A 25,470-nucleotide genomic window follows, 5' to 3' on the forward strand; every position below is an offset into this window, starting at 1 on the left:
GTTTTTTTTGTGGTTATACAGTAAGCTTAATTATATTGTAGGCAGGAAATGTAATAGTGGCTGCAGACTTGAAAACGGTTATTAGATGCTTTGTCTACCGGTCAATCGACACAACTACATACATACACTAGAAATAGGGACATAAATGAGATGGCAAAATAACAATAAAGATATATTATTTAGAAAAAAACTTGATGGTAAGAAATACCCTCGTTTTAAGAACGCAGATGGTCAGACATATCTGATTCTGATGCATTCCCCATATATGCTAATTGAACGTTTACTACTGGGACATCCCCACGCAAGCATCAATATTGATATATTGAGGGAACATCGTTTATACAAACTACAAAATGAGTTTTTATGTTTTGAATACCATTTTTAATGTTTACCCTAACATTTCCTTAAGCTTATATTGGCGCTGACATAAAAATGAACAATTAAATGTCAAGTGTCTCAGTGGCCACTTTCGTTGTCACCGCGGAGAACTGGGCAAAAAATAGTTGCTGCATTAACGGTAGTGTCGTGTGTAAATTGTAACGCATACGCAAAACCTCTGGTCATCGGGGAGTGTCTGCTTTTCCATTTTACTTGTATTTGTTGATAGTTGTTTTCTGTCTTTCGTAAACCTTATTCATTCTGGTTGGATGTTTCTCTTTCTAGTTTGAGGTGTATGTTGCATGATTGTTTTGAAGCCTGCCAGTAAGTCAGTTCTAATTAGGACAGGTGGCGGAGCAGATGGTCAAACCATACTGTCTGATTTTCAGTGACGGATCTACAATAATATAGTTGTGTTATGGAACAGTTCCATAACGGATATGTCAACAATAATAAAAGGACTAACTGTGTCGTGGTATTGTGTTTTGTATAAATTATATTCGTATACAAAATAGTAGAATACCAAAGTATCATCAAAGCCTTTATTCGAACTCAAAATCGATAAAACTAGGGTTACATATGAACAAAGGAAAGGTATATAATGAGACTAATGAAAAAATTACAAGAATAATAAAACCAGGCGTTCCTGAAGGGGACGCGTGTTTTGCTTCATGGACAACACCCCACTGTAGAAAGTCAAATCCAAGTAATCACGACCTTACATAGAAAACTCGGGTAGTGACAACAAAACCACAAGGCACGTTGCAGTACAAAATCTTATTTTTAACAACGATTAAAGCATATTATAAACTCTCGCTCTATCTAAATGTACATGTACAACTTTACTTATGGTGATTGATTTACAATGAGCCGTATTTGCATAGCAGTAGAGATATGACATAAACAATATGGATAGGGGACATCACTTTTAACAGTTTGAGTGCTAAAAATTGGATGCAACACTTTTAGGTAAACATACTGTGATATACATTTCTGTGATTAATACATTTTTGTTTTTCATTTGAAAATATTTGATTAAATCCATCAGATTTAATGGGAATTGGGCAACAGACAAGGCCTATACAAGCCATCTCTCTGAATTAATACAACATGTCATTTTATGAATCAGATCATACTCTATGTTACTGTTAGTTGTCTCTCTTAATCATATTCTTCTTTAGTATGTGAAATGCTGTTTTAATCCACACTATGTTAGTGTATATCATGTCAATTTTTACCCTTTGCTATATTGTCATGTATGTATAATACACTTGTACAGGTGTACAGATAGTGTTTTAACATACATTGTAGTAACACATCGTTCATTAATATGTGTCGAATCTTTGATTTTTTATATAAATAACCATAATATAAATAAGTGTCAAGCCTTGTGATATTATTAAAAAAAATCGTGCAATTATTTCTCTCATCTTGCAAGTGACACTACAGTGTATTTTCTCCATAAATGTAAAAACAAAATGTCTTTTATAATATTTATAACTCATTACTACATGTACTATTACATTATGTTTTTGTTATTTTATATATTTGTATTTGTCGCAATAATAGCTTTCAAGAGCTAATGTTCCATGTTGATATGTATGCAACTTTAAATAAAGCTTCTTGTATCTTGTATAACTAACGAAAAATAATATGAATGCGTACATTCTAATGTGCATAGCTTCAGTTCAGACATCAGCATACACTATCAAAATTACCTAAAAGTTCAGATATTAAAACAAAATATTCTGGTAAATAACATAATGTCACCTGGTCGATGTGAATTAGGATGTTCTAAAATGTGTTCGCCACACACGGGTATTTACATACCCTTTAAAATTAATGTAATGCATGATTTTCTATGTTTTGAGACTTTCAATGACAAAGTCCATTCCCTTAACGTAATCCTCCCTCCGCTGCTATCAAATGTTGGTATAGTCTATCACATTATGTACAGTGTTGACAATGAGTAAAAACATTAGAGCAAATCGAATTGTGTCTGGTATTGGATACCAGTCCTAATGTCCCTTGCCTTCACAAACAGTTCTGTCTCACCAAATATCAGCGTCTCCTCGATCTCAGCTGGTCCGGGGCCTGACTGATCGAGTGGGACAGTCAGGATACCCAGCAGACGACATCCCGGCTCGTCAACGTACTTGGGATTTCGTTTGTCGGAGATGTAAACTGCACACTGGAGAGAATCCTCATTGGATTTCAGTGCGCGGAAAACCTGGGATTCCGACTGTCCTGGAGAGACCTGTTGGCCTTTCTCGACAAATGCTAAGAATACGTCCTTACAGCGAGCAACTCCGTCAATCATGACCCGCTTTTCCTGAAGGTAGTACTCGTTGAAGACCGGCCAGCTTTGAACACCGTACGTATATCTTGCCACCCTACAACGAATTGTCCGTGGTTTATGACCAAACAATACAGCCCCTCTTAATACAGCCAGTCCGGGTTCATCTGGTACAATTATTTTTTTCATGGTGAACCTATTTTGAATGGAGTCCTGTACAAGTCTACACTCCGAAAACCCACCCACCATGACTATAGTGTCAACATGCTGGAATTTACTGTCGTAGAATATTTTCTCCATGTGTTTTATAATTCCATCTATGGTAGGTTGGAAAAGAGTGTTGAATTTTTCGCTAGGAATCTGTAATTTCTGATGAGACCAAGCTAAAAGTTGATCATGATTGTGTTTACTTTGTTTGATGGCATTATCCATGGTTTTAATGTTTTTGTCCGATTTGACCAGACTTGTAAGTGCTACAGGAAGGGAAACACTTTCTTTCTTCTTAGATTTTGAAGGATCAAAGCTACGTTTTTTCGCTTCAAATTCCCGGAAAATATCGATGAAATCTTCCATACTTTCTTTTCGCAGTTTGGCTATTTTATCTGATCCAACAATTTCTCCAAGGAAGGTTTCAAATGCATCGTCTACAGATTTCCCACCATACGCGCCTCCTGTTGCCTGATGTAACTCCTTGAGCTCACTATCCCCTCCAAGGCGGTTCCTCTGATGTACTGTGATGTCGGCAGTACCACCTATAACATCACACATATCAGTGTATAGCACAGTGTATTGATTATACAATAGAAGTTGAAATAATGTATATATGCTGAGGATAAATATTAGAACACATGTATTATAATTTGTAAACGTATAAGAATAATTTGTTTACAGAGTACGATGCATCAATTAAAACTATTTAAATAGTATATGCGAACATCGTGTTGTTTGACAAAATATGTAATGCACAGGTAAAATAAATGTTTAAATCGTCTGTTTGATGATGGATGAAAAACAACAAAATAAAAATCTAAAGATTGCAATCCAAGCTCTTCAATAAGAATAACTGACTTGTACCACAGATCCTAAAGACATGCATTTTGTGACATTTAAACTTCACCAATTGATGACGACATAACAACAAACACATACGCGAACTGATGACGTCACACCATTATCATGAATAATAACCGACGACGTCATAGCAATAGAAAAATAGTATCTTTACAAAAACCGACAATGCTATAATATATAATACATGTTAAAACAGAAAATGTTAATGTATTTGTCATACTAGCAACGAATGCATGGCTGTACATAGGCAGGTTTACGAAAGGTTGATATTGTAAGAGTTTTAAATGTTATTTACAATGTATCATGTACATAAGCATTCATATTTGTTTTCAGTGCTACTTTGTGACAGATGACCGAATCAAAGGAATAATATCAGAAAAGAAGCTGATATAAGCTCTTTAACCAAAGTTCAATGTCAACTGAATTACTGTAGCATATTCGTTTCCCTTTATTGTTCGACACAACAAAGAAAAAAATGAAAGTATTTGTAAACAAATACATTCAAAACCGTTCTTTTTCTCTCCTGTGTACAATGTAAATTCTTTATGGTATTTTGACATCATCAATTCTGTGTGCATTTACTCTTTGTATAACATCTTCAATTGTTTTGATTAACCTATAACCTTCTACATGATTAAATGATGTTATGATCAATGTCAATCGTTCCTCCGTTTAATGTCTGGAGTAGGAGTACATGATCCGATCCGGTCGTCGTTTACATTGTATATATTTGCATATGTTCAAGACAGCCCGTCACACTTATGTACATGCATAATATATCAGCACATCATTTGCAGTGGAATTATCCATAATTTACATTCACAAACGCGACCAAAATAAATCTGCTGCATCTATTGCAATAGATGGGGTCTTTATATCTCTGTCTGCTTCTAACAACCTCTTACATCCTAGCGCCTTGCTTTGCAGTACCCCACTTTTGGCTATAATGTTGAATGTTCGCCCAGGTGAGGAAAGCAATGGGTTCTGTCCCCAGGCCGGGACATACCAAAAACTTTAAAATGGTAGTTGTTATTCCCTGCTTAACGTTCAGCATTTAGGGAAATGGAAACAACTGATTTACCAGTTGTCTATATAATGTAACTGGGCTGACTTCTTTGCTGGGTGCCTTCTGCATGGTATTTCAGTGAGATAGCACTATAAAATCGATCCGCGCTATCACAAGGAGTCAAATACGCCAACATACGCTGCCTCTAGCACACATAAAACCATGCACGCATATGCAACACACATGGAGGTACGTCCTTAAATGACCTTAGCTGTTGATAGTACATTAAACCCGATAAAACCCAACAGCTCCTGCAAACTTACCTCCTAAGTCAACCACCATGTACGTGGCTTCGCCTCCCTCAGTTCCCATCGGAATATGCTGACAGTGGATTGAGGCAGCCTCTGGTTCCAGTGCAATCATCAGCTGTTCCCCGTTTATTCCACCCTGCATACAATAGTATCTGAGTGAGTATTGGTAATGCAGGTGGATTTAAAATTTACACGATTATTTACATGCAACTGTTATAAAATCAAAGTGACCTGTGATTTAGTTACCAGTACTGTTGTCTGTGAGTGTGTTTGGTATTTTGTTATGACCATCTACAAGTACGTATGTGAATATACCATCTAAAAATGATTTGCATAACAAATCCGTTATCATACGACCCTTACACAAAACAACGAAAGTGTACAGCGTTTCGCTAAAGCACAACATAAATGACGTTTCTTTATGGAGCTATATTTATAGATACTCTAGGGCTAGTCCTCTAACAATTTTCAGGACAAATCAATTCCAAAATGCAATTAGTTATATATTCGTGAAAATTGGCTATTTTTCAGAAATATATCAAGTTAGAGACAAAAATATTTAGAAAACATCTGAGTTTATTTTTTTATATTACAATGTAATATGACAGGTTCTCAATCTTGACTACTGGTATTGTGACATGATCAACTAAATAATAAGATACTTACACTCCTGGCCGCCTCCCTCATGAACTGTTTGGCTTTGTCGTCCCAGATGGCTGGCACGGTCAGGACGTACTGGATGTCCTCCTGTTTCAGCTCGCCACCGATTTGATTGTTTATCATATCGAATAAATGATTTTTGAGGAATCTGATGGAGTGTGAAAACACGTCAATGGCTGGGAGTGTTTTCCCCGTGTTATCCTTGACCTTAGTGTCCTTTCGCAGATCCTACAGAGAATATAAATCAAGAGTGATTAGTATAGTCTATCGTCCATAGTACGACGTTTTCTCTGAATATGGAACTGATGCGTGTATTATTTAAATATACGGGTTTCAAAACAAATCAATTCTTGCCAAAAACGAACTTCAGTTGTGGCACTTACTAAATGCAGTCTGTATTTATTGGATTCAGAAGAAAACCCCGAATTACATTGGTGAATCACATAGTTAACGAAAATCTCCTAATTGTTAAGTGAAAACCTTTCAGTAAGCAAAATATATATAAATGTAGCAAAGTTTTCTGAAACTGTTGCAAAATAAATAGATAAGTCAATAAATAGATGACTAAGCATTGTATGAAATAAATGAAACCAAACCTTAACCATTTAATTTGGAGTACACACTTAACACCTATGGAAGGGATGTAACTTTAATTGGTTAACTTTAAAAAGCTTCAATATTGGTCTTCGTTTAAAGGTTTTTTACACGATACAACATTCCATTCCGGAGAACTGTTATCTACTCAAAGCAAAACCATATCTCAGTGTTCTATAGGATGGAGATATTTTAAATAGGGGTTCGCAGGCTCCTTTTACTTTAAAAATGACAAATTCTTGTTAGATATGTCCGAAAATCAACGAGGACATATCTTGAAATCATCATACATGTACACTGTACCATATCATTTCAAACCTTTAACAGACAAAAATCGGATTGTGTAATAAATCATACAATGACGATTGCAATGTTTACTACAGTTTACACTATTAATACATTCTGAATCTAATTTTCAATGCTAGAAATGTACGCGTGATTTACTACTACGTTTATTTCTAAATCATTATAGTCTTGTAAATACATGCCGTGTTTCATGCACTACAGATTATTTACATGTGATGTTGAATGAATACATAAAATGTTCCAATATATCTTTAATATCTTATTTCGCTATTTATTGCTATTTTGAACATCAGTATTCTGTGTAATTGTATCTGGTATGACTGGCTAAGACACACATTCTAATATAACACTGCCATCATAAATTCTCTTTCTCTAACGCGATTCAAATAACATACATTCAAATTTCAGTGTGATAAAACATGTTTTAATTTTGTGTGAGAGAAATCAATTTATAAAGATACAAATACAAGTTTATGAAAACATGTTAATATCTAGGTATTGCCTTACCGGGTTATCATGAAGGATCATCTTAAATCTGTGAAAGTAATAATAGTCTTCGTGCTCGCCCTCTTCTGCTAATTGTGAGTAATCATCCTCCGCTGTGTACCCAAACGATTTGAAGGTTTTGTCGGGATTCAGCAACAGAGCAGTGGGTGCCTTACTAGACAATAGTGACCGCGATCCGGCGTTCCACACATTGGCATTTATAGTTTTTCTACCGTCCTCACTTTTCTTGTCCAAATCCGCCTTGGACCCAAAGGCGTATCCAGAATATGTAGTCCCAAAGTCTATGGCAGCCACGAACAGAATTTTGGATACTCCACCAGTCGCCATCTTAATAAGACTTGTACTATGAGCACGAATGTTTTCCTGCAAATATTCAGGCTTTGCGATAAAAATGTGTAAAGGAAAATTTTGAAAAAGTGATGTATACTTACAAACACACATAGTTAGTATATTACATATATTTTTGTATATGAACATAATAGAGTGTGCATTTGGAACACAATTATCACGAGAAATACGAAGTTATTAATAATAGCTACCTCAACATGTGTTGACCCTGCAAAGAGGAGTGGACTAAATTGCATATATATATATTATATACTTCATAGGACAAGACTTATAATGTAAATTCGGATAGATTGATCAGTTGGGTCGTCGTGAGCCGCCACTTTTTCGGAGCTGATACAATTGATCACGTATTTATATGCAGAAATGTTGACCATAATTGTAATCACCATACCGTAGTTATGTGTATATAATTCAGGAAGAGATCAAACAAATGGTTCATCAGGTGTGACATTCAGTTAACGAAGCCATGTAACATATGATTTTTATCAGATTGGCTTTAATGCTATACATGTGTGTAGAGTACAGGTATGCGTGGTTGCAGTACTGTACTACAGTACTATAGTGTGAAGCTTTCTAACGTCGTACTAAGACCCTACGACAACACCATGCTATCGCTGTTCGTTCAGACACATGCATGTAAACACGATTATATTAGGTTTATCTTAAACACACGCGTGTGTGAATACACCCGTGTTGTATTTATATACATTCAATTTACATCCGTGTCGGTGTTTGGTTGATATCATGTGTACCGGAAGTAGTTACACCTCGTGTGTGTGCCCGTATATAAAATTAACTGTAGGAACAAGTTCTTATTACATAACATAGTTTATTGTAACAGCTCGTAGCGTTGTGTAACGAAGGTCAATAGGTCACACCCCGCGGTGACATGGCAGTAAAGTATTTGTTTTTGTTCAGTAAACACCCGTGTTCCTTCGGGTAAGCAAGGTCGCTATGAATTGTCTGCGTAAAAAACACTGTTTCGAGCTTATAGTATGTACAGAGTAGATTATGTATGCCGCCGTTAGTTATTTATATTATAAACCTTTTGATAATAAACATATATATGGCCGTGTTGATGCGGCATTAACAAAAGAGCTGCATGGCTTCCTTATCAGCTCCGAAACTATAGAAAACGGTGTGTTTTATTTTCGTTTAAACACGAAAGCTTATCCATGATCACAACCGAATACTACCCTTTATATTTCCTGTTATCAATCAAAATACAATAACGAAACGTACATTTTACAATATTACAACTTATTATGTACCGAATATTTACTGTGTAATACTAGACGAGTTTTGTCCATATATATATATATATATATATAATATACATGTATTTTTACCAACCCGCTAAAAATAGAGGTGAGAATAGGTTAAGCCTTTGTATATTCTATTTAAATTTATAATAGTTTTATCAAAGTACACATACCTTAACGTTTCATTTTGGATGAAGCTCCACGATACGGCCTGGACATGCAATGTAAACCGAAAGTTAGAGTTGCGCATGTCAGATACACATATGTCCTCAAAATGACGGATCGGAATGCGGAATGGCAGGGTGAAAATATCATAAAGAATTTTATGATAAAAGTGCTAAATTTGAACTTTGCCATACTCATTATATTAGTCATTTGGCGTATTTTAAACTTCAAACTATCATTTAATTCATTCCACCGTGTGACATAAATATAATTAATATTCTGTAACTGTTTTATGTAAATTGTTTCACCTTAACTTGTGTCAATTTAGATAAGTTCTATTTACGAACCTTTTTCTTTGAAGTCGACATGTATAATGTGTTTGAACCATAGTTGTCAGATTAACTTTTGCATTACTAAGTCCATCGTATACCATTTACCTTTTAACTTAATTATTTTACGTGACAGGATCAACAGGTCATATCAGATCGGACACTACAGTCTCAGACAAAGGACAGCTAAATTGGCTTTCCTGGTAGAGTACTGTATGGGTCTGAAAGGCCGTTTGCTATGAATGACAGATGTCACTCAAACTAATTACTTAATTGCCATTGTGTAAATGTACTTATATGACATGGTACTGATTTGTAACTCCAGTTAAGACCTAGAGCTCGGACTGTACGGGGTGTTTTGGATACTCCAGAAATCACCCACCGACCTAGAGAAAGTTATTCTAATAAATTTATATTTGGACAACATTTCAATCTTCAGAACTTATACTTGTCAAATTAGATAACAACAAGTCACAAAACAGTTGTTATAAAAACACAAATAGGATCCATTTTTCATAGTTAGTATTGAGACACTCGTATATAGATATGAAAAAAAGCTGCATGATGCTAAAAGGGACTCGTTCCTTATGCTGCTCGTATTTAATATTAGTTTCACATTGACATGATTGAAAACATGACGTATTACCACAAATATAGGTAGTAGGTGTTCTACATATATGTATGTAAGCTTACTATTACAAATACTTTCTGTTTTGTTTAACCATTTAGTACCATCGTGATACATGTATCATATTATATGCATTTCAAAACAGAAAGTAAGTAAAATAATAATAAAAGCCTCCATACACACGTGTAGCACACATGCACATCATGAGCAATCATATTACCTTCATACATTTATTGGCGACAAACTGAATATAAGCAAAGCTGTTCTGCATTATAATTTCGATTACACAGACCTGACTATCTTTGGTCACCTTCAGATTTTGACCTCAAGGGTTTTAGTAGACAATGAGAATAAGAGTATACCGCATGCTGTCCTATATCCTGAATATCTCACCCATTTATCTTACTTCTCTGATATCGCTAATGCAGCGACTTCTAATGACCATAGCTGTTGATGGGACGTTAAACAATACTAAACCAAAACAAATCAAATCCTTTCTTTAATGTACATGCATACGGATTTGAATGAAGGCAATCATTTAACTCATCAGAGAAATATTAAGAACGAGGGACTTGTACGTTTTTTCTATTTCTGCTACTCTTGTTCTCTATAGAACTGCACAGTTAGTGTTGGCACACATCCACATAAACAGTCACCTGGAAAAGGAACAATGTTAACGCCAACAGAACACATTGTACATATTACATATTTATTAATTCAGTTCTAGATCGAGTTTTTACAACCAATTAAGCTAATACTGACCCCTGCGCTACCTTTTTAATAATCAGTAGTACCTTTGTAGTTTTATGGAAAGTCTAGTGTAACCAAAACAATTGTTTGAATCAGTATCCAGAATATTAAAGCGTTATGCTATCAAACATTTTAACATTGCACTCTCGGGTAATGTTTGAATGTCTTTTGCAGTGAGCATGATTGTAATTAAGGGTAAGTGACGCGCACACTTCCATGGTGTTTTGTTGAGTACATGTATTTACGTAAAAGTAAAAACTATATGTTGTTACTTTTATAATACGGTGAATTATTAAATAAAGAGTTCCGACATAAATCGATCAACAACTACATTTCCTGCTTTTCTTCCTGAACATTTCTGTTTATTGGTCATATAATCACCTACATGTACCAGCTGGAATGGGGTCACGGTGATCCTAACGATATCACAAAAGGACGCAATTATTACATAAACAATTAAATGTGAAAAAGAATAATAAGTTCATAGAGAACAACACTGCATCCGACAATGTCAACTTAATGAGTAAAGTACAAAGATTGCCTGCATGAAATGTATCAAGAAATATTCGTTGCAAGTTTGTGTCACAGGAAAACACGACTATATCAGGCAGTGCTCATGAGGATTGGATGCTAAACTCTTTACAACTAATGATCAACCCACCAACCGTTTATAGCGACAATTAAGTTAACATGGTTGATCCAATCTCCGAACGGTTAAATTTTGCAAACACGTGTTTAATGTCCGGGATGCTATACTTGACCGCAGCCGTTTCCCCTCAGGTACTACAGCTGACTCAATACAATCATTATAGTTGGACCAAGTCCATAATGTTTCAAGGGGTTTAGACGAATTAAACCGCGCTGAATCAAAATCTTTGATCTACGTCTCGTGCTTCGGCCGTTCATTTCTGAATTGGTGAACATGTGTACAATCATCTGCCATCTACCTGATCATCTGATGATCAACATAAATGTACATTAATCTTGTCAGGTATATTTATAGATTGATCTATTGAACAAAGTCTTATGAAATATAAATATTTATAGATTGATCTATAGAGCAAAGTCTTATGAAATAACTTCCATAATTAATACAGTTATTGATACATCGGACGAATATGAGAAAAAAACACACCATGTTTTAGGTCTTATAAATAGACAGGCTGATATCGTGATGCAGAGTACAAACAACAACTCAAGATGATCATTGGTTAATAAATATTTAAAATAAGAATTTGCGAAAAAGACATGTAAAAGGAACCCGTATTGCCGCATTTGATACAGGTTTTAAATATTCGAATTCCCTATCAATTGTAATCATACATTTTCACAAATACAATTATATTTATGATAAAATGTTGAATTACGATCATACAAGTGCAGTTTATTTACAATCAATTGCATGTGTGTAGATGATCTCTAAAATTAAGCACCAAAAACACACACAATAGTCACAACGTTTTTCAATTCACCGACAATTAATCTGTCCCGTTGTCATGACGAACCGATGCGACGGCACGACTGTCTGTGACAATGATCACAGAAATAGTAAAATTAGCCTCAACCCTAATATACATTATGTATGTGGTCCAAACTACACAAAATTTACACATTGGGTCAAGTCAACTGCCGTACCTGAAGGGAAACGGCTTTTGTCACGTACGCAAACGTAGCATCATGAACTTCCAAGAGGTTTGTTGCAAAGATATACCGTTCGGAGTTTGGCTACAATCACTCCGGAATGGCTGTACTCTGTGTTGGTTTTGCACATCGTGTTCTCTTTCGTGTCGGTAATGTGAAACAACCTATTATTACTTTGAGTGACATTACGTTATACAAGTTTGATATTACTTTAACGATGTGCACGTGGTGCATATACAAAAAATGTGTTTTCTATATCGAATACACATGTACAAATTCAAGAGAGATGTATTCGGAACTGACAAGTTTTTCTTTCCGTTTTTTCTGCATTTCATAACAATACTTGTTATTTTTATATTTATTTTTAACTGCTTTGTTCTTTTGTTTGAATGTTCTTCATGTGCACTCATTGGGTTTTAATTCGTAAGACATAGTCTTCTAAACTCCTGAAGACTGCATTCCGAAACTCATTTCACAACTTTCATATTTCATATTGAAAAGTGCTATGTGAACAGTTGTGTTTGTTTTCCAAGTCATGGGTCAGCGTCCTGGACATTCAAAGTGAATGTCTCCTAACGATGGTTGTTGAATGCAGAAAACTTGTATTACGTTTGCATTCAAAACGCAGACTTGTTCCATTGATTCTTGAAGGTCAAGTTGTCTCCATTGTCTTCAATTTGTCTCAATTTCACCTCCTCCGTTGTATGCAGCAGTCTATAACTATGTCCCGTCCTTCCTGCAATACAACAAAAATCATACAATTAAAATGCTAGTGTGACGTCATATACTTACAAAGGGGTGTCTCGTTAACTGTGATATTATATAATAAACATTCAAAGATGAAGTAAGTCAAACATATGTGAATTCACCTTAACATCAGTATACATAGAATTTGCCAAAATGAAATATGCTGAACTAAACAAGCATTCTTTTGATTGAAGTAAACCTTTCAAAAATCTGCTGAAGTTTGAACAGAATGCATCTGCCTTATTTTCTGAACTACAAACAGTTAAAGAATATCATACATGTTATGCTTCACAAATGTATTATGTATTTGTTGAAGATGAATACTAAACTCTATAAAAAATACTAGGACAATGTTCACATTCTGTTTATATCAACGGGAAATTAAGACTCAATAGATTTTTTTTTTTTTACATCTTATTTTTAATTTGACTTGTTTTATTTCCATTAAAACGACGAAGGTACTAAGATAATAACAGTAATGACTGACTACATTTCATCGTCAAACAAGTCAAATGTAGGAAAAATTTGTCATGAGAAACAATTTTTGTAACTTTTATATTACAGTGTCGAAACTGTGGAGACTACGTTGCAAATCACATACAGAAGATTGAATTGTGTCTCGTAGATTTCCTCAGTCTCGATATCTCTTGCTTGCACAGCAAGTTCTGTCTCTCCAAATATCAGAGTTTCTTCTATCTTCAAATTCTTCTTCCTTTTGGGATTAAGAGGAATCCTCAGAACTCCCAAGACGATACAATCATCTTCATCTGTAAACATAGGATCAACCAGAGGGGAGGCATACACAGTACATTCGAGAAAATTTTCGGTCAAATTGAGTGGTTGGAAGACTTGTGACTCTCGATGTCCAGGGACGAGCTCCTGGTTAGCCTCGATGAACTTGAAAAATACGTCCTTGCATCGAGATACTCCGTTTATCACAACTCTCTTCTTTTCTGGATGTACATTCGGGTTAAATGTAGGCCAGCTTTGGGTGCCGTAAGAATATCGGGCTACCCTACAGCTGATAGCCCTTGGAGTATGTCCAAACAACACCGCACCTTTGAGGACAGCAAGGCCAGCCTCGTCTGGAACGACAATTACTTTCTGATTAAGTCTTTTTCTAATTGCGCTTTGTAAGAGTAGACATTCTGAAAATCCTCCAACCATCAAAATGTGTTGGATATGTTTAAACTTGTGTTTATACAGGATGGTTTCCATGTGGGATAAAATTCCGTTGATCGTCTTCGAGAACAGTCCACGGAATTGTCCGACGTTGATCGACAGTTTTTTCCTTTTCAGTTCTACAGTATGAGAGAATGGGCTGATTTGAATGGCTTTTTCTATAGTTTGTCTCTGTTTGTCCCTTTTGATGATATCAAGTAAGGTCACTGGTAGTGTGAACAAGACGTTTCGTTCCCCTTCAACAGTTATTTCACGTTTCTTTGTTTCGAATTGCCTGCTTAAATCTATATAGTCTTCCATACTTTCTTTTTTCATCAATGCCAAGTTTTTCTCTCCAACAACTTGCCCTAAAAATCTCCAGAATTCATCGTCAACACTTTTGCCGCCTAAAGCCCCTCCTGTGGCTGGCAGTAACTCCTTCAGGGTTCTGTCGCCTTGACGTTGGTGAACAGTTATATCAGCTGTTCCTCCTGCAATGATTTCAATATACATTAAATGAAATTACACAGATATCTAAATTTTAATTACTTATACATCTGAATTATAATTCCAAATATTTTAAAATCATAATCATAAATATATATATAAACTATAATTTTAAAATTATCCAGACGGAAATTGTTTTCTTATCACATCATTTTCAAAATAATTAAACATTTTGACATTATATGCAAAAATATATATCGTCTTTGTATGTTAGCAAATAACAATATAATATGAGTAGTGTTATCCCGAGTACATACCGAAATTACAAGTTCATTGTAAGAATATCAGAGTACCTTATACATGTACTTTATAGAATGGTCAAGAAGTTAAGACTTAACTAGAGTTATCTCTTACCGCCCAGATCCACTACCATGTAAGTTGATCCAGAATTTGCAGCTTTTAGGAAAGTTCGGTTGTAAACTGTCTCTGATGGTAGGGTTTGGCAATAGATGGAGGCTGCTTCAGGCTCCAAGGCGATCATCAACTGGGTTCCCTTTATCCCAGCCTATAGTTAAAGACAAAGACGGATTCATGTTTTTTAACTTAAACATCTACATGTAACCTTCCGTATTAGTTTACAAATGATAAATGATTCCCGGAAAACCACCTCACAGCAGTTCATTATTATTTTGACGAGTCGAGAATTTAGAAAAAAAGCAAAAAAAAAGTATTCTATTTCAACTGAACCATGCTGTTTTCTCTATACAAATAAGATTTAAAGCTATGGGGCAAACTAGCATATTTTAGGTATTTCATTCGGGCACATGTTAGTGCAGAAAACATGTTTTGAGTTCATCATTTTGCTTCCAAATAATTTTAGTTTGAAAATCGAGTATTACGAACAGTTTAAATTAAGACCATACATGTAGGTGAAACTGTTGATAAAAAGTTGATTTTGTCTGAAAAGTGCCATTTCAAAATAAGATTATTTTTCACACATGCAGACCACATGTACCTGTACAGGTACTCCTGAAGTACTAGCCTGTGTTTCCTCTGGCCCTGACACCAGACTAGACATTTTGACAGACAGTTGTCTGGTGTCATCTATGTCTGAGTCTGGTGTCAGTGCCAGAAGGAACTCGTGCTACTGAAGTACTTATTATCGAGAAAAAATGTATGTAAATGCTTCGAAAATCAAGAATCGTGTCTTGCTTTTCCATTGGATATATATATAATAACTAGGCCTAAGCTTAAAGCCAACAAGACTGACCGAAGGTGAAAAGGCATGTATCATGCTTTTACCTTTATGCCCTAAAAACAGGTTAAAACAGAGTTGATTAGGCCTGGCTTGTGAACTCAGCCTTGTTGGATTCTTGTTAAGTTGAAACGCCAGTTGCAATTTGAAACATACCAAAGAAAATACAAAATAAACAAATACGAAGCAGCAAAGTCAAATGCGATAATGTATTGTCAATATACTAGAAAATAGTCAACGCCCTGCTGAATATGACGTCACAACACAGCGACAAAGGCTAGTTAATCTGGTATCTAATTAAAGGGAATTTAAACTTACTAGTGTTACGAGTAAAACCAAGATAGTTAACCACCACTAACCAGGGAAATTCTACAGTAATTGATTTCGCAACCACTGCTTACCTCGGCTGCTGCCTCTCGCATAAACTGCTTGGCGTTGTCGTTCCAAATGGCGGGAACTGTCAGTACATATTTCATGTCCTTCTCTAACAGATCTGTGAAGCTATTCTTAATAGCATGAAACACGTGGTCTTTGAGGTATCGTATCGAATGTACGAATACATCGAATGCCGGAAAGGATTTACCAGTCTCGTCTGTTATTTTGGTTTTCTTTCCTAGGTTCTGTGAAGGAAAGGCATCGAATAACATCAATCAAAAACATTGTGATACATTGTCGATCTAACTTCTCTGAGCAAATACCAAGACATGAAGATAAGTTATCCCCCTTTGGTAAATATATGCTGTCACATTGGTATATCAATTGGTTATTCAATAAACAGGATATCATCACAGTAAAACTAACTAATTAGAAGGTACATGTATTTCTTAACATTTTCTACAGGTTGGTACATATTTGTAAGTATGAATTGTGAAAAGATTCATGTAACACAACCAAAAAGTGTTTATACGTGACGTTTCGATGACTAGAACGGTATGTACATGTACTCTGTCACCTTCATTAGACAAAAACTGATGAAGGTGACAGAGTACATACCGTACTAGTCATCGAAGCGTCACGCATAAACACTTTTTGGTTGTGTTACATGGATATTTTTAAAATAAGGTAGTCAAAATATATGAAAATAAAACATACAATGAAAACAAGCAGTTGAAGTTGATGCTTTAAATTTTGGTTGAAGTGCAATATTTTTGTATGTGAATCTAAAACATAACAAGCAAGACTTTGTCATTTTCCTCTAATTACAAATATCATTATAATATTCTTTGCCCGAATTGTGTAGATATGATATACGCATATTTATATATATTCCTGGAATGCATTATAACAACAGGTTTTTTCATCACTTGTCGACTAGTTTACTTCGTTTGCAAAGTGACATTGTATCTTACCGAACATTTCTATAAATAAATGATCCGATATATATCTTTAACCGCAGAACAAGGACAGTCCACATTTCTCATACAGATAAATATGTAAATGTCATACCAGATAAATATGTAAAGGTCATACCAGATAAATATGTAAAGGTCATACAAGATGAATCAATCGGATTAAAATCATATCCTACATTCACTACGTATCACGTTAGGATACGTAGTGAATGTAGGATATTATTTTAATCAGATTTCAGATCAATTATCAGAAAACAATGTAGTGAAAAATAATCGTCTTCACTCTTCTCCCATAATCAAGTGTGCATGCACTTCTTCTATTGAAAACTTACTATTAAACAATTAAACAAACAGAATACAAAAACATGCAATTTTGTTTCAGCATGTATAGCATGGTTATCATTCGCAATTAGAAAAACTTTTCTTGCTTCAAAATTTGAAATATGCATGTATACCGAATCATTTTTGTGAACATTGTGCATATTTTTGGCTGTGTTCAATTTCTTTCTGACAGGTACATTTAATGAAAACGGTGCATCAATGTTGCACAGTGCAAGTATTAGCCCGAGTTTTCTCTGGCCCTGACACCAGACTTAAAATACATTAAGGCCCACACCAGAAATTAGTCTGAATTATTCTGACGTTTTATCGACTTTTTTTATATCGGTCTGTCGTCGATTAATGCAGACCTCCGGCCCTCTATAATATGCGGGATATTCTTTATGCACAAGATGAACATAAATTACATGCCTCAAACAACCAATACAATCACTAAAAACATATTTTTTCAAACTTACTCTGTTTTGCTCTAGTGCCATGTGACTAAAATCTCGCCGGCCTACGTCATAACGTTGGGAAATACCTTGGGTAATGCAAGATCTCATCCAGTCATGTGACATTGCTCATGCCCTAATTTCCATTAAAAACATGGGTTAATTTGTATAGAAAACGTTGGAAAATACTGTTTGTAATGATCTTTGAAACATGTTATTGATACCACCTAGTGCATAAAGAATAGATCTTTCGATCCATGTGCGACATGTGTGTGAAAGTGACGATTTGTATCTAAAACATCAGTTTGAAGTGCGACCTGGGCGCGGGTCGCTTATTTCCCGCATATTATAGAGGGCTGGAGGTCTGACGTTAATCAACGACAGACTGATATAAAAAAAAGTCGATAAAACGTCAGAATAATTCGGACCAACCAGACATCGAAGTGTCTAAGTCTGGTGTCATGGTCAGAGGAAACTCGGGCTATGCACGTATATACCTGTATGGTTACATAAATTAACACACCTTATTGTTGTGAAGTAGCATCTTGAAGCGATGGAAATAATAATGCTTGCTTAAATCGGCCCCATCTTCTGCCATCTGGGTATAGTCTGTTTCAGCCGTATAACCAAACGACTTGAACTCTTTTTTTGGTGTTAACAGCAACGCTGTCGGAGCTTTGTAAGATAAGTCCGAACCAGAGTTCCAACTATTCGTACTTATTTTCAATGGATCTTCTTCAAAAGCATCTTTACTGGAAAAGGCATATCCCGAATAGGTCGTTCCAAAGTCTATCGCAGCCACAAAGAGGTACCGGTCAACCGCAGCTGCCATGATTCTGTTGAATATCAAACAAAATGGACCAAATGTGTTGTTATAAATTAAAATGCTGTATATTGTTGATGCCTGCACACGATGTGCATGTATCATCGACAAAGGTATATTAAAAGAAATAGCGCTATATTAATGATAAAGGGAATGTAGGAATTAAACACAACTTTTGATTGACCCATTAACATTATAAATCCAATAAGTGTGCTTATAAGAACGTCGGGTACATGTACATACTAACATGTGTGCCTCGGGTACACCTATCTGCTGTCACGAGTTATCAGTGTTTACATGTACCTTAACACTACACTTGTAATATACAAACGTTCACGACATTCGTCTTATTCTTCAACAGTAAATAGTATAATGAACTACCTATCAGGACCATATACCAAACAAATATGAAAACGAGCAAACAAACCTGGCAAAGCTTGAGGAAATGTTGTCTACAAACCGAAAGTACCCATTGCGCATGGCAGCTATACGTTTACGTTACATTGGCACGTTGCCATGTAAAGGGCCAAGGTGTTCCGAATGGTGATATTCCGGCAAACCATCGGTATTCCGGAAATGAAGTATGTGAAAGTGAAAGTAGAGGTTCAGTGTCAACAAATATACAACTAGTTAAGAAATAGGATGTATATAGGGGTAAGTGGTGGAGAAAGGGTTATTACTATGTATTTCACAGCGGAAGGAACATAATTCCCGCATGTAAAACTTACTGTTTACAGTAGTCATTAAAATGTTTAGATCTTTATTGTCATCCCTGATTTTCTTTTATTTTCAGTAATTTTATGAAATTGAATTACTACACCTACAAAAACGGTCAGAAGCCTTTGATAGCGGGTTCCTGAATTCAAACACTTTAAACAATGCTTGTAAAATTACTTATAACTCTTTTTAACAATAAATTTATGTGGATTAAATGTTTATATTATCAGCAGACATTAATTACACCAATTTTCACAATTATTACACATGCATGCAATTCACAAGAATTTAAAATAACAATTTTACTCTAGGTTATACATTTATTTATTGTTTCAGATTGGTAATACACATTCATGTACATATGTACTAACGTTGTTTCAGACCCATCTTCAGTGTCAATAATATATATAACACCACCCTTACAGAAACATAAAGTTTGCAGCAAACTTGCCAGCAAACTTGCGCAAATTGGTGTAAATAAATATTACGTGCCTGTTTCCCAGGTGTATTTCCATCAATTCCAAGCGGATACAGTACAAACCTTATGGAAAACAACTAAAATATCCACCTGTGTTTTCGTGAAATTACCATGCATATTCCTGCTCTTAAGTCAGTGTCTACTTTTTTGTACAGGATGTAAATAGTTTTTAATCAAGTGAGTTTTTGAATTATTCATTAAAAACCAATTAATTAATTTTTTGTCTTTTGTTTTATTTATAGTAACTGTTTGCAGCAATGTTGCAGCAATTGTTTGCGGCAAAGTTGCAGCATTTGTTTGCGGCAATGTTGCAGCAACTGTTTGCGGCAAAGTTGCAGCATTTGATTGCGGCAATGTTGCAGCAACTGTTTGCGGCAAAGTTGCTGCAACTATTTGCAAGAAAACTAATTTGCATACGAATTCTGAATATTTGCGCCAAATTTGCTGCAATGACAGTTGTTTAATGTTTAATACATGTATAATTGCTGAACATGACGATCGATTCAGATACAATTATGTTATCAGGATTTGCCCAATAGACAGGCCCTAGCCCTGCCTCCTGTTTAATGTAAAAGTCTTTTTATAGGATTGTATACAGATTATAAATAGTAGTATACAGGGCACATAAAGAGTGGTATACAGAAAATATATAGAGTGGAATACAGAGTAAAGAGAGTGATACATAGTATATAAAGAGAGTGGTATTCAGTATATAAAGAGAGTGGTACACAGTATATAAAGAGAGTGGTACACAGTATATAAAGAGAGTGGTACACAGTATATAAAGAGAGTGGTACACAGTATTTAAAGAGAGTGGTACACAGTATATAAAGAAAGTGGTACACAGTATATAAAGAGAGTGGTACACAATATAAAAAGAGAGTTGTACACAGTATATAAAGAGAGTGGTACACAGGATATAAAGAGAGTGGTACACAGTATATAAAGCGAGTGGTACACAGTATATAAAGAGAGTAGTACACAGTATATAAAGAGAGAGGCACACAGTATATAAAGAGAGTGGTACACAGAATATAAAGAGAGCGTTACACAGTATATAAAGAGAGCGGTATACAGTATATAAAGAGAGTGGTACACGGTATATAAAGAGAGTGGTACACAGTATATAGAGAGAGTGGTACACAGTATATAAAGAGAGTAGTACACAGTATATAAAGATAGTGGTACACAGTATATAAAGAGAGTGGTACCCAGTATATAAAGAGAGTGGTATACAGTATATAAAGAGGGTGGTACACAGTATATAAAGAGAGTGGTATACAGTATATAAAGAGAGAGGTACACAGTATATAAAGAGAGTGATACACAGTATATAAAGAGAGTGGTACACATTATATAAAGAGAGTGGTACACAGTATATAGTACACAGTATATAAAGAGAGTGGTACACATTATATAAAGAGAGTGGTACACAGTATATAAAGCGAGTGGTACACAGTATATAAAGAGAGTAGTACACAGTATATAAATAGAGTGGTACACAGTATATAAAGAGAGTGATACACAGTATATAAAGAGCGTGGTACACAGTATATAAAGAGAGTGGTACCCAGTATATAAAGAGAGTGGTACACAGTATACAAAGAGAGTGGTACACAGTATATAAAGAGGGTGGTACACAGTATATAAAGAGAGTGGTACACAATATATAAAGAGAGTGGTACACAGTATATAGTACACAGTATATAAAGAGAGTGGTACACAATATATAAAGAGAGTGGTACACAGTATATAAAGGGAGTGGTACACAGTATATAAAGAGAGTGGTATACAATATAAAAAGAGAGTGGTACACAGTATATAAAGAGAGAGGTACACAGTATATAAAGAGAGCGGTACACAGTATATAAAGAGAGTGGTACAGAGTATATAAAGAGAGTGGTACACAGTATAGAAAGAGAGTGGTATACAGTATATAAAGAGAGGGGTACACAGTATATAAAGAGAGTGGTACATAGTATATATAAATAGAGTGGTACACAGTATATAAAGAGAGTGGGACACAGTATATAAAGAGAGTGGTACACAGGATATAAAGAGAGTGGTACACAGTATATAAAAAGAGTGGTACACAGTATATAAAGAGAGTGATACACAGTATATAAAGAGCGTGGTACACAGTATATAAAGAGAGTGGTATACAATATAAAAAGAGAGTGGTACACAGTATATAAAGAGGGTGGTACACAGTATATAAAGAGAGTGGTACACAATATATAAAGAGAGTGGTACACAGTATATAAAGCGAGTGGTACACAGTATATAAAGAGAGTGGGACACAGTATATAAAGAGAGTGGTACACAGAATATAAAGAGAGCGTTACACAGTATATAAAGAGAGCGGTATACAGTATATAAAGAGAGTGGTACACAGCATATAAAGAGAGTGGTACACAATATAAAAAGAGAGAGGTACACAGTATATAAAGAGAGCGGTACACAGTATATAAAGAGAGTGGTACATAGTATATAAAGAGAGTGGTACACAATATATAAAGAGAGTGGTACACAGTATATATAGAGAGTGGTACACAGTATATAAAGAGAGGGGTACACAGTATATAAAGAGAGTGATACACAGTATATAAAGAGAGTGGTACACAGGATATAAAGAGAGTGGTACACAGTATATAAAAAGAGTGGTACACAGTATATAAAGAGAGTGGTGCACAGTATATAAAGAGGGTGGTATACAGTATATAAAGAGAGTGGTACACAGCATATAAAGAGAGTGGTACACAATATAAAAAGAGAGAGGTACACAGTATATAAAGAGAGCGGTACACAGTATATAAAGAGAGTGGTACATAGTATATAAAGAGAGTGGTACACAGTATAAAAAGAGAGTGGTACACAATATAAAAAGAGAGAGGTACACAGTATATAAAGAGAGTGGTACACAGTATATAAAGAGAGTGGTATATAGAGTATATAAAGATTAGTATGCACAGTATCTATGAAGTGGTGTACAGAGTATATTGAGAGTGGTATACAGGGTAGACTTCATACTTTACAAAGGGAGGTATATATAAGGTGTTAAGGTCTCACTCTACAACTACAACGAGAAGGTAACAATCTACGACGGAGGTATATATAAGTATTGAAGGTCACATACTACAACGAAAAAGTCGCACTCTATACCGATAAATCCCACTCTACAACGAAAAGGTCACAATCCACGACAGAGGTCATATATAAATATTGAAGGTCACATACTACAACGAAAAAGTCGCACTCTACAACGAGAAGGTCACAATCTACGACAGAGGTATATTAAAGGTATGAAGGTCACACTCTACAACGAAAAGTCACAATCTATGACAAATATATATATAAGGTGTGAAAGTCACTCTACAACGAGAAGGTCACAATTTACAACGGAGGTATATATAAGGTGTTAAGGTCATACTCTACATCCGGAAAGTCACACTCTACAACGGGAGGTATATATAAGGTATGAAGGTCACACTCTATAGCGGGAGGTATATATAAGGTATGAAAGTCACACTCTACAGCGGGAGGTATATATAAGGTGTGAAGGTCACACTCTACAACGGGAGGTATATATAAGGAAGATCAAACTCTACAGCGGAAGGTAAATATAAGGTGTGAAGGTCACTATCTACAACGAGAAGGTCACAATCTACGACGGAGGTATACACTTTACAACGAGAAGTTCACAATTTATGAAGGAGGTAAATATAAGGTGTGAAGGTCACAATCTAAACCGAGAAAGTCACACTCTACCACGGGAGGTATATGAAAGGAATGAAGGTAACACTCTACAACGAGATGGTGACAATCTACGACGGAGGTATATATTAGATGTGAAGGTCACTATCTACATCGAGAAAGTCACACTCTACAACAGGAGGTATATTAAAAGTATTAAGGTCACACTCTACAACGAGAAGGTCACACTCTACAATAAGAAGGTCACACTCTACAAAGGGAGGTACGTAAAAGGTTTGAAGGTCCGGGAGGTATAAGGTGTGAAGGTCACACTCTAAAACGGGAGGTATATATAAGGTATGAAGGTCACACTCTACAGCGGAAGGTATATATAAGGTATGAAGGTCACGTGAGGTATATTTAAGGAATGAAGGTCATACTCTACAAGGAGATGGTGACAATCTACGACGGAGGTATATATAAGGTGTGAAGGTCACACTCTACAATGAGAAGGTCACATTTTTCGACGGAGGTATATTAAAGATATGATGATCACACTCTACAACAAGAAAGACCAAATATACGACGGAGGTATATCAAAAGTATGAAGGTCACACTCTACAACAGGAGGTATATTAAAGGTATGAAGGTCACACTCTACAATGAGAAGGTCACACCCTACAAAGGAAGGTACATAAAAGTTTGAAGTTCACACTCTACAGCGGAAGGTATATATAAGGTATGAAGGTCACACTCTGTAACGAGAAGGTCACACTCTACAACGAGAAGGTCACAATATACGATGGAGGTATATATAAGTAGTGAAGGTCACACTCCACAACAGGAGGTATATTAAAGGTATGAAGGTCACACTTTACAACGAGAAGGTCACAATCTACGACGGAGGTATATATAAGGTGTGAAGGTCAAACTCTACAGCGGAAGATATATACAAGGTATGAAGGTCACGTGAGGTATATTAAAGGTATGAAGGTCACACTCTACAACGAGAAAGTCACACTCTTCAAAGGGAGGTATATATAAGGTATGAAGGTCAAACTCTACAGCGGAAGATATATATAAGGTATGAAGGTCACGTGAGGTATATTAAAGGAATGAAGGTCACACTCTACAACGAGAAGTCACAATCTACGACGAATGTATATATAAGGTGTGAAAGTCACACTCTACAACGAGAAGGTCACAATCTAAGACGGAGGTATATATAAGGTGTGAAGGTCACTATCTACATCGAGAAAGTCACACTCTACAACAGGAGGTATATTAAAAGTGTTAAGGTCACACTCTACAACGGGGGTACATATAAGGTGTGAAGGTCACACTCTACAATGAGAAGGTCACACTCTACAAAGAGAGGTACATACAAGGTTTGAAGGTCACACTACAGCGAAGGTATAAATAAAGTATGGGAGGTCACACTCTATAACGAGAAGGTCACAGTCTACGACGGATGTATATATAAGGTATGAAGGTCACACTCTACAACGAGAAGGTTACAATTTACAACGGAGGTATATTAAAGGTTTACAGGTCACACTCTACAACAGGAGGTATATTAAAGGTATGAAGGTCACACTTTACAACGAGAAGGTCACATTCTTCAACACGGGAGGGGTATATATATTAGGTATAGGGACGTCACACTCTACAACTGTATACATAAATGAGGAATAGTGTCAATTTACACTTGTTGATTTATTTATTTTTCATCTTTTAATTGGATCAATCTAGATACATTGTATCGTTAAATG

The 25,470-nt window shown here is 35.6% G+C and overlaps 2 protein-coding genes across 2 annotated transcripts; both read right to left on the bottom strand.

The window, feature by feature from the left end:
* Positions 1 to 906: 906 nt before the first annotated feature.
* Positions 907 to 8,996, bottom strand: LOC110466231 (heat shock 70 kDa protein 12B-like). Its single transcript, XM_021522625.1, has 5 exons — positions 8,913 to 8,996; positions 7,130 to 7,492; positions 5,729 to 5,950; positions 5,075 to 5,198; positions 907 to 3,426 (listed from the first exon to the last, which is right to left on the bottom strand). The coding sequence occupies exons 2-5, from the start codon at positions 7,454 to 7,456 to the stop codon at positions 2,357 to 2,359; spliced, it is 1,743 nt and encodes a 580-aa protein (XP_021378300.1). The 5' UTR covers positions 7,457 to 7,492; positions 8,913 to 8,996; the 3' UTR covers positions 907 to 2,356.
* A 2,824-nt stretch (positions 8,997 to 11,820) lies between these two features.
* LOC110466234 (heat shock 70 kDa protein 12B-like) lies at positions 11,821 to 19,296 on the bottom strand. Its single transcript, XM_021522628.1, has 6 exons — positions 19,238 to 19,296; positions 18,511 to 18,823; positions 16,264 to 16,482; positions 15,022 to 15,172; positions 13,601 to 14,651; positions 11,821 to 12,988 (listed from the first exon to the last, which is right to left on the bottom strand). Exons 1-6 carry the CDS (start codon positions 19,288 to 19,290, stop codon positions 12,973 to 12,975), a joined length of 1,803 nt encoding a protein of 600 aa, XP_021378303.1. The 5' UTR covers positions 19,291 to 19,296; the 3' UTR covers positions 11,821 to 12,972.
* Between the last annotated feature and the right edge of the window lie 6,174 nt (positions 19,297 to 25,470).

This window comes from Mizuhopecten yessoensis, unplaced genomic scaffold (genome assembly GCF_002113885.1).
Source record: "Mizuhopecten yessoensis strain PY_sf001 unplaced genomic scaffold, ASM211388v2 scaffold11125, whole genome shotgun sequence".
NCBI classification, from domain to species: Eukaryota; Metazoa; Mollusca; class Bivalvia; order Pectinida; family Pectinidae; genus Mizuhopecten; species Mizuhopecten yessoensis.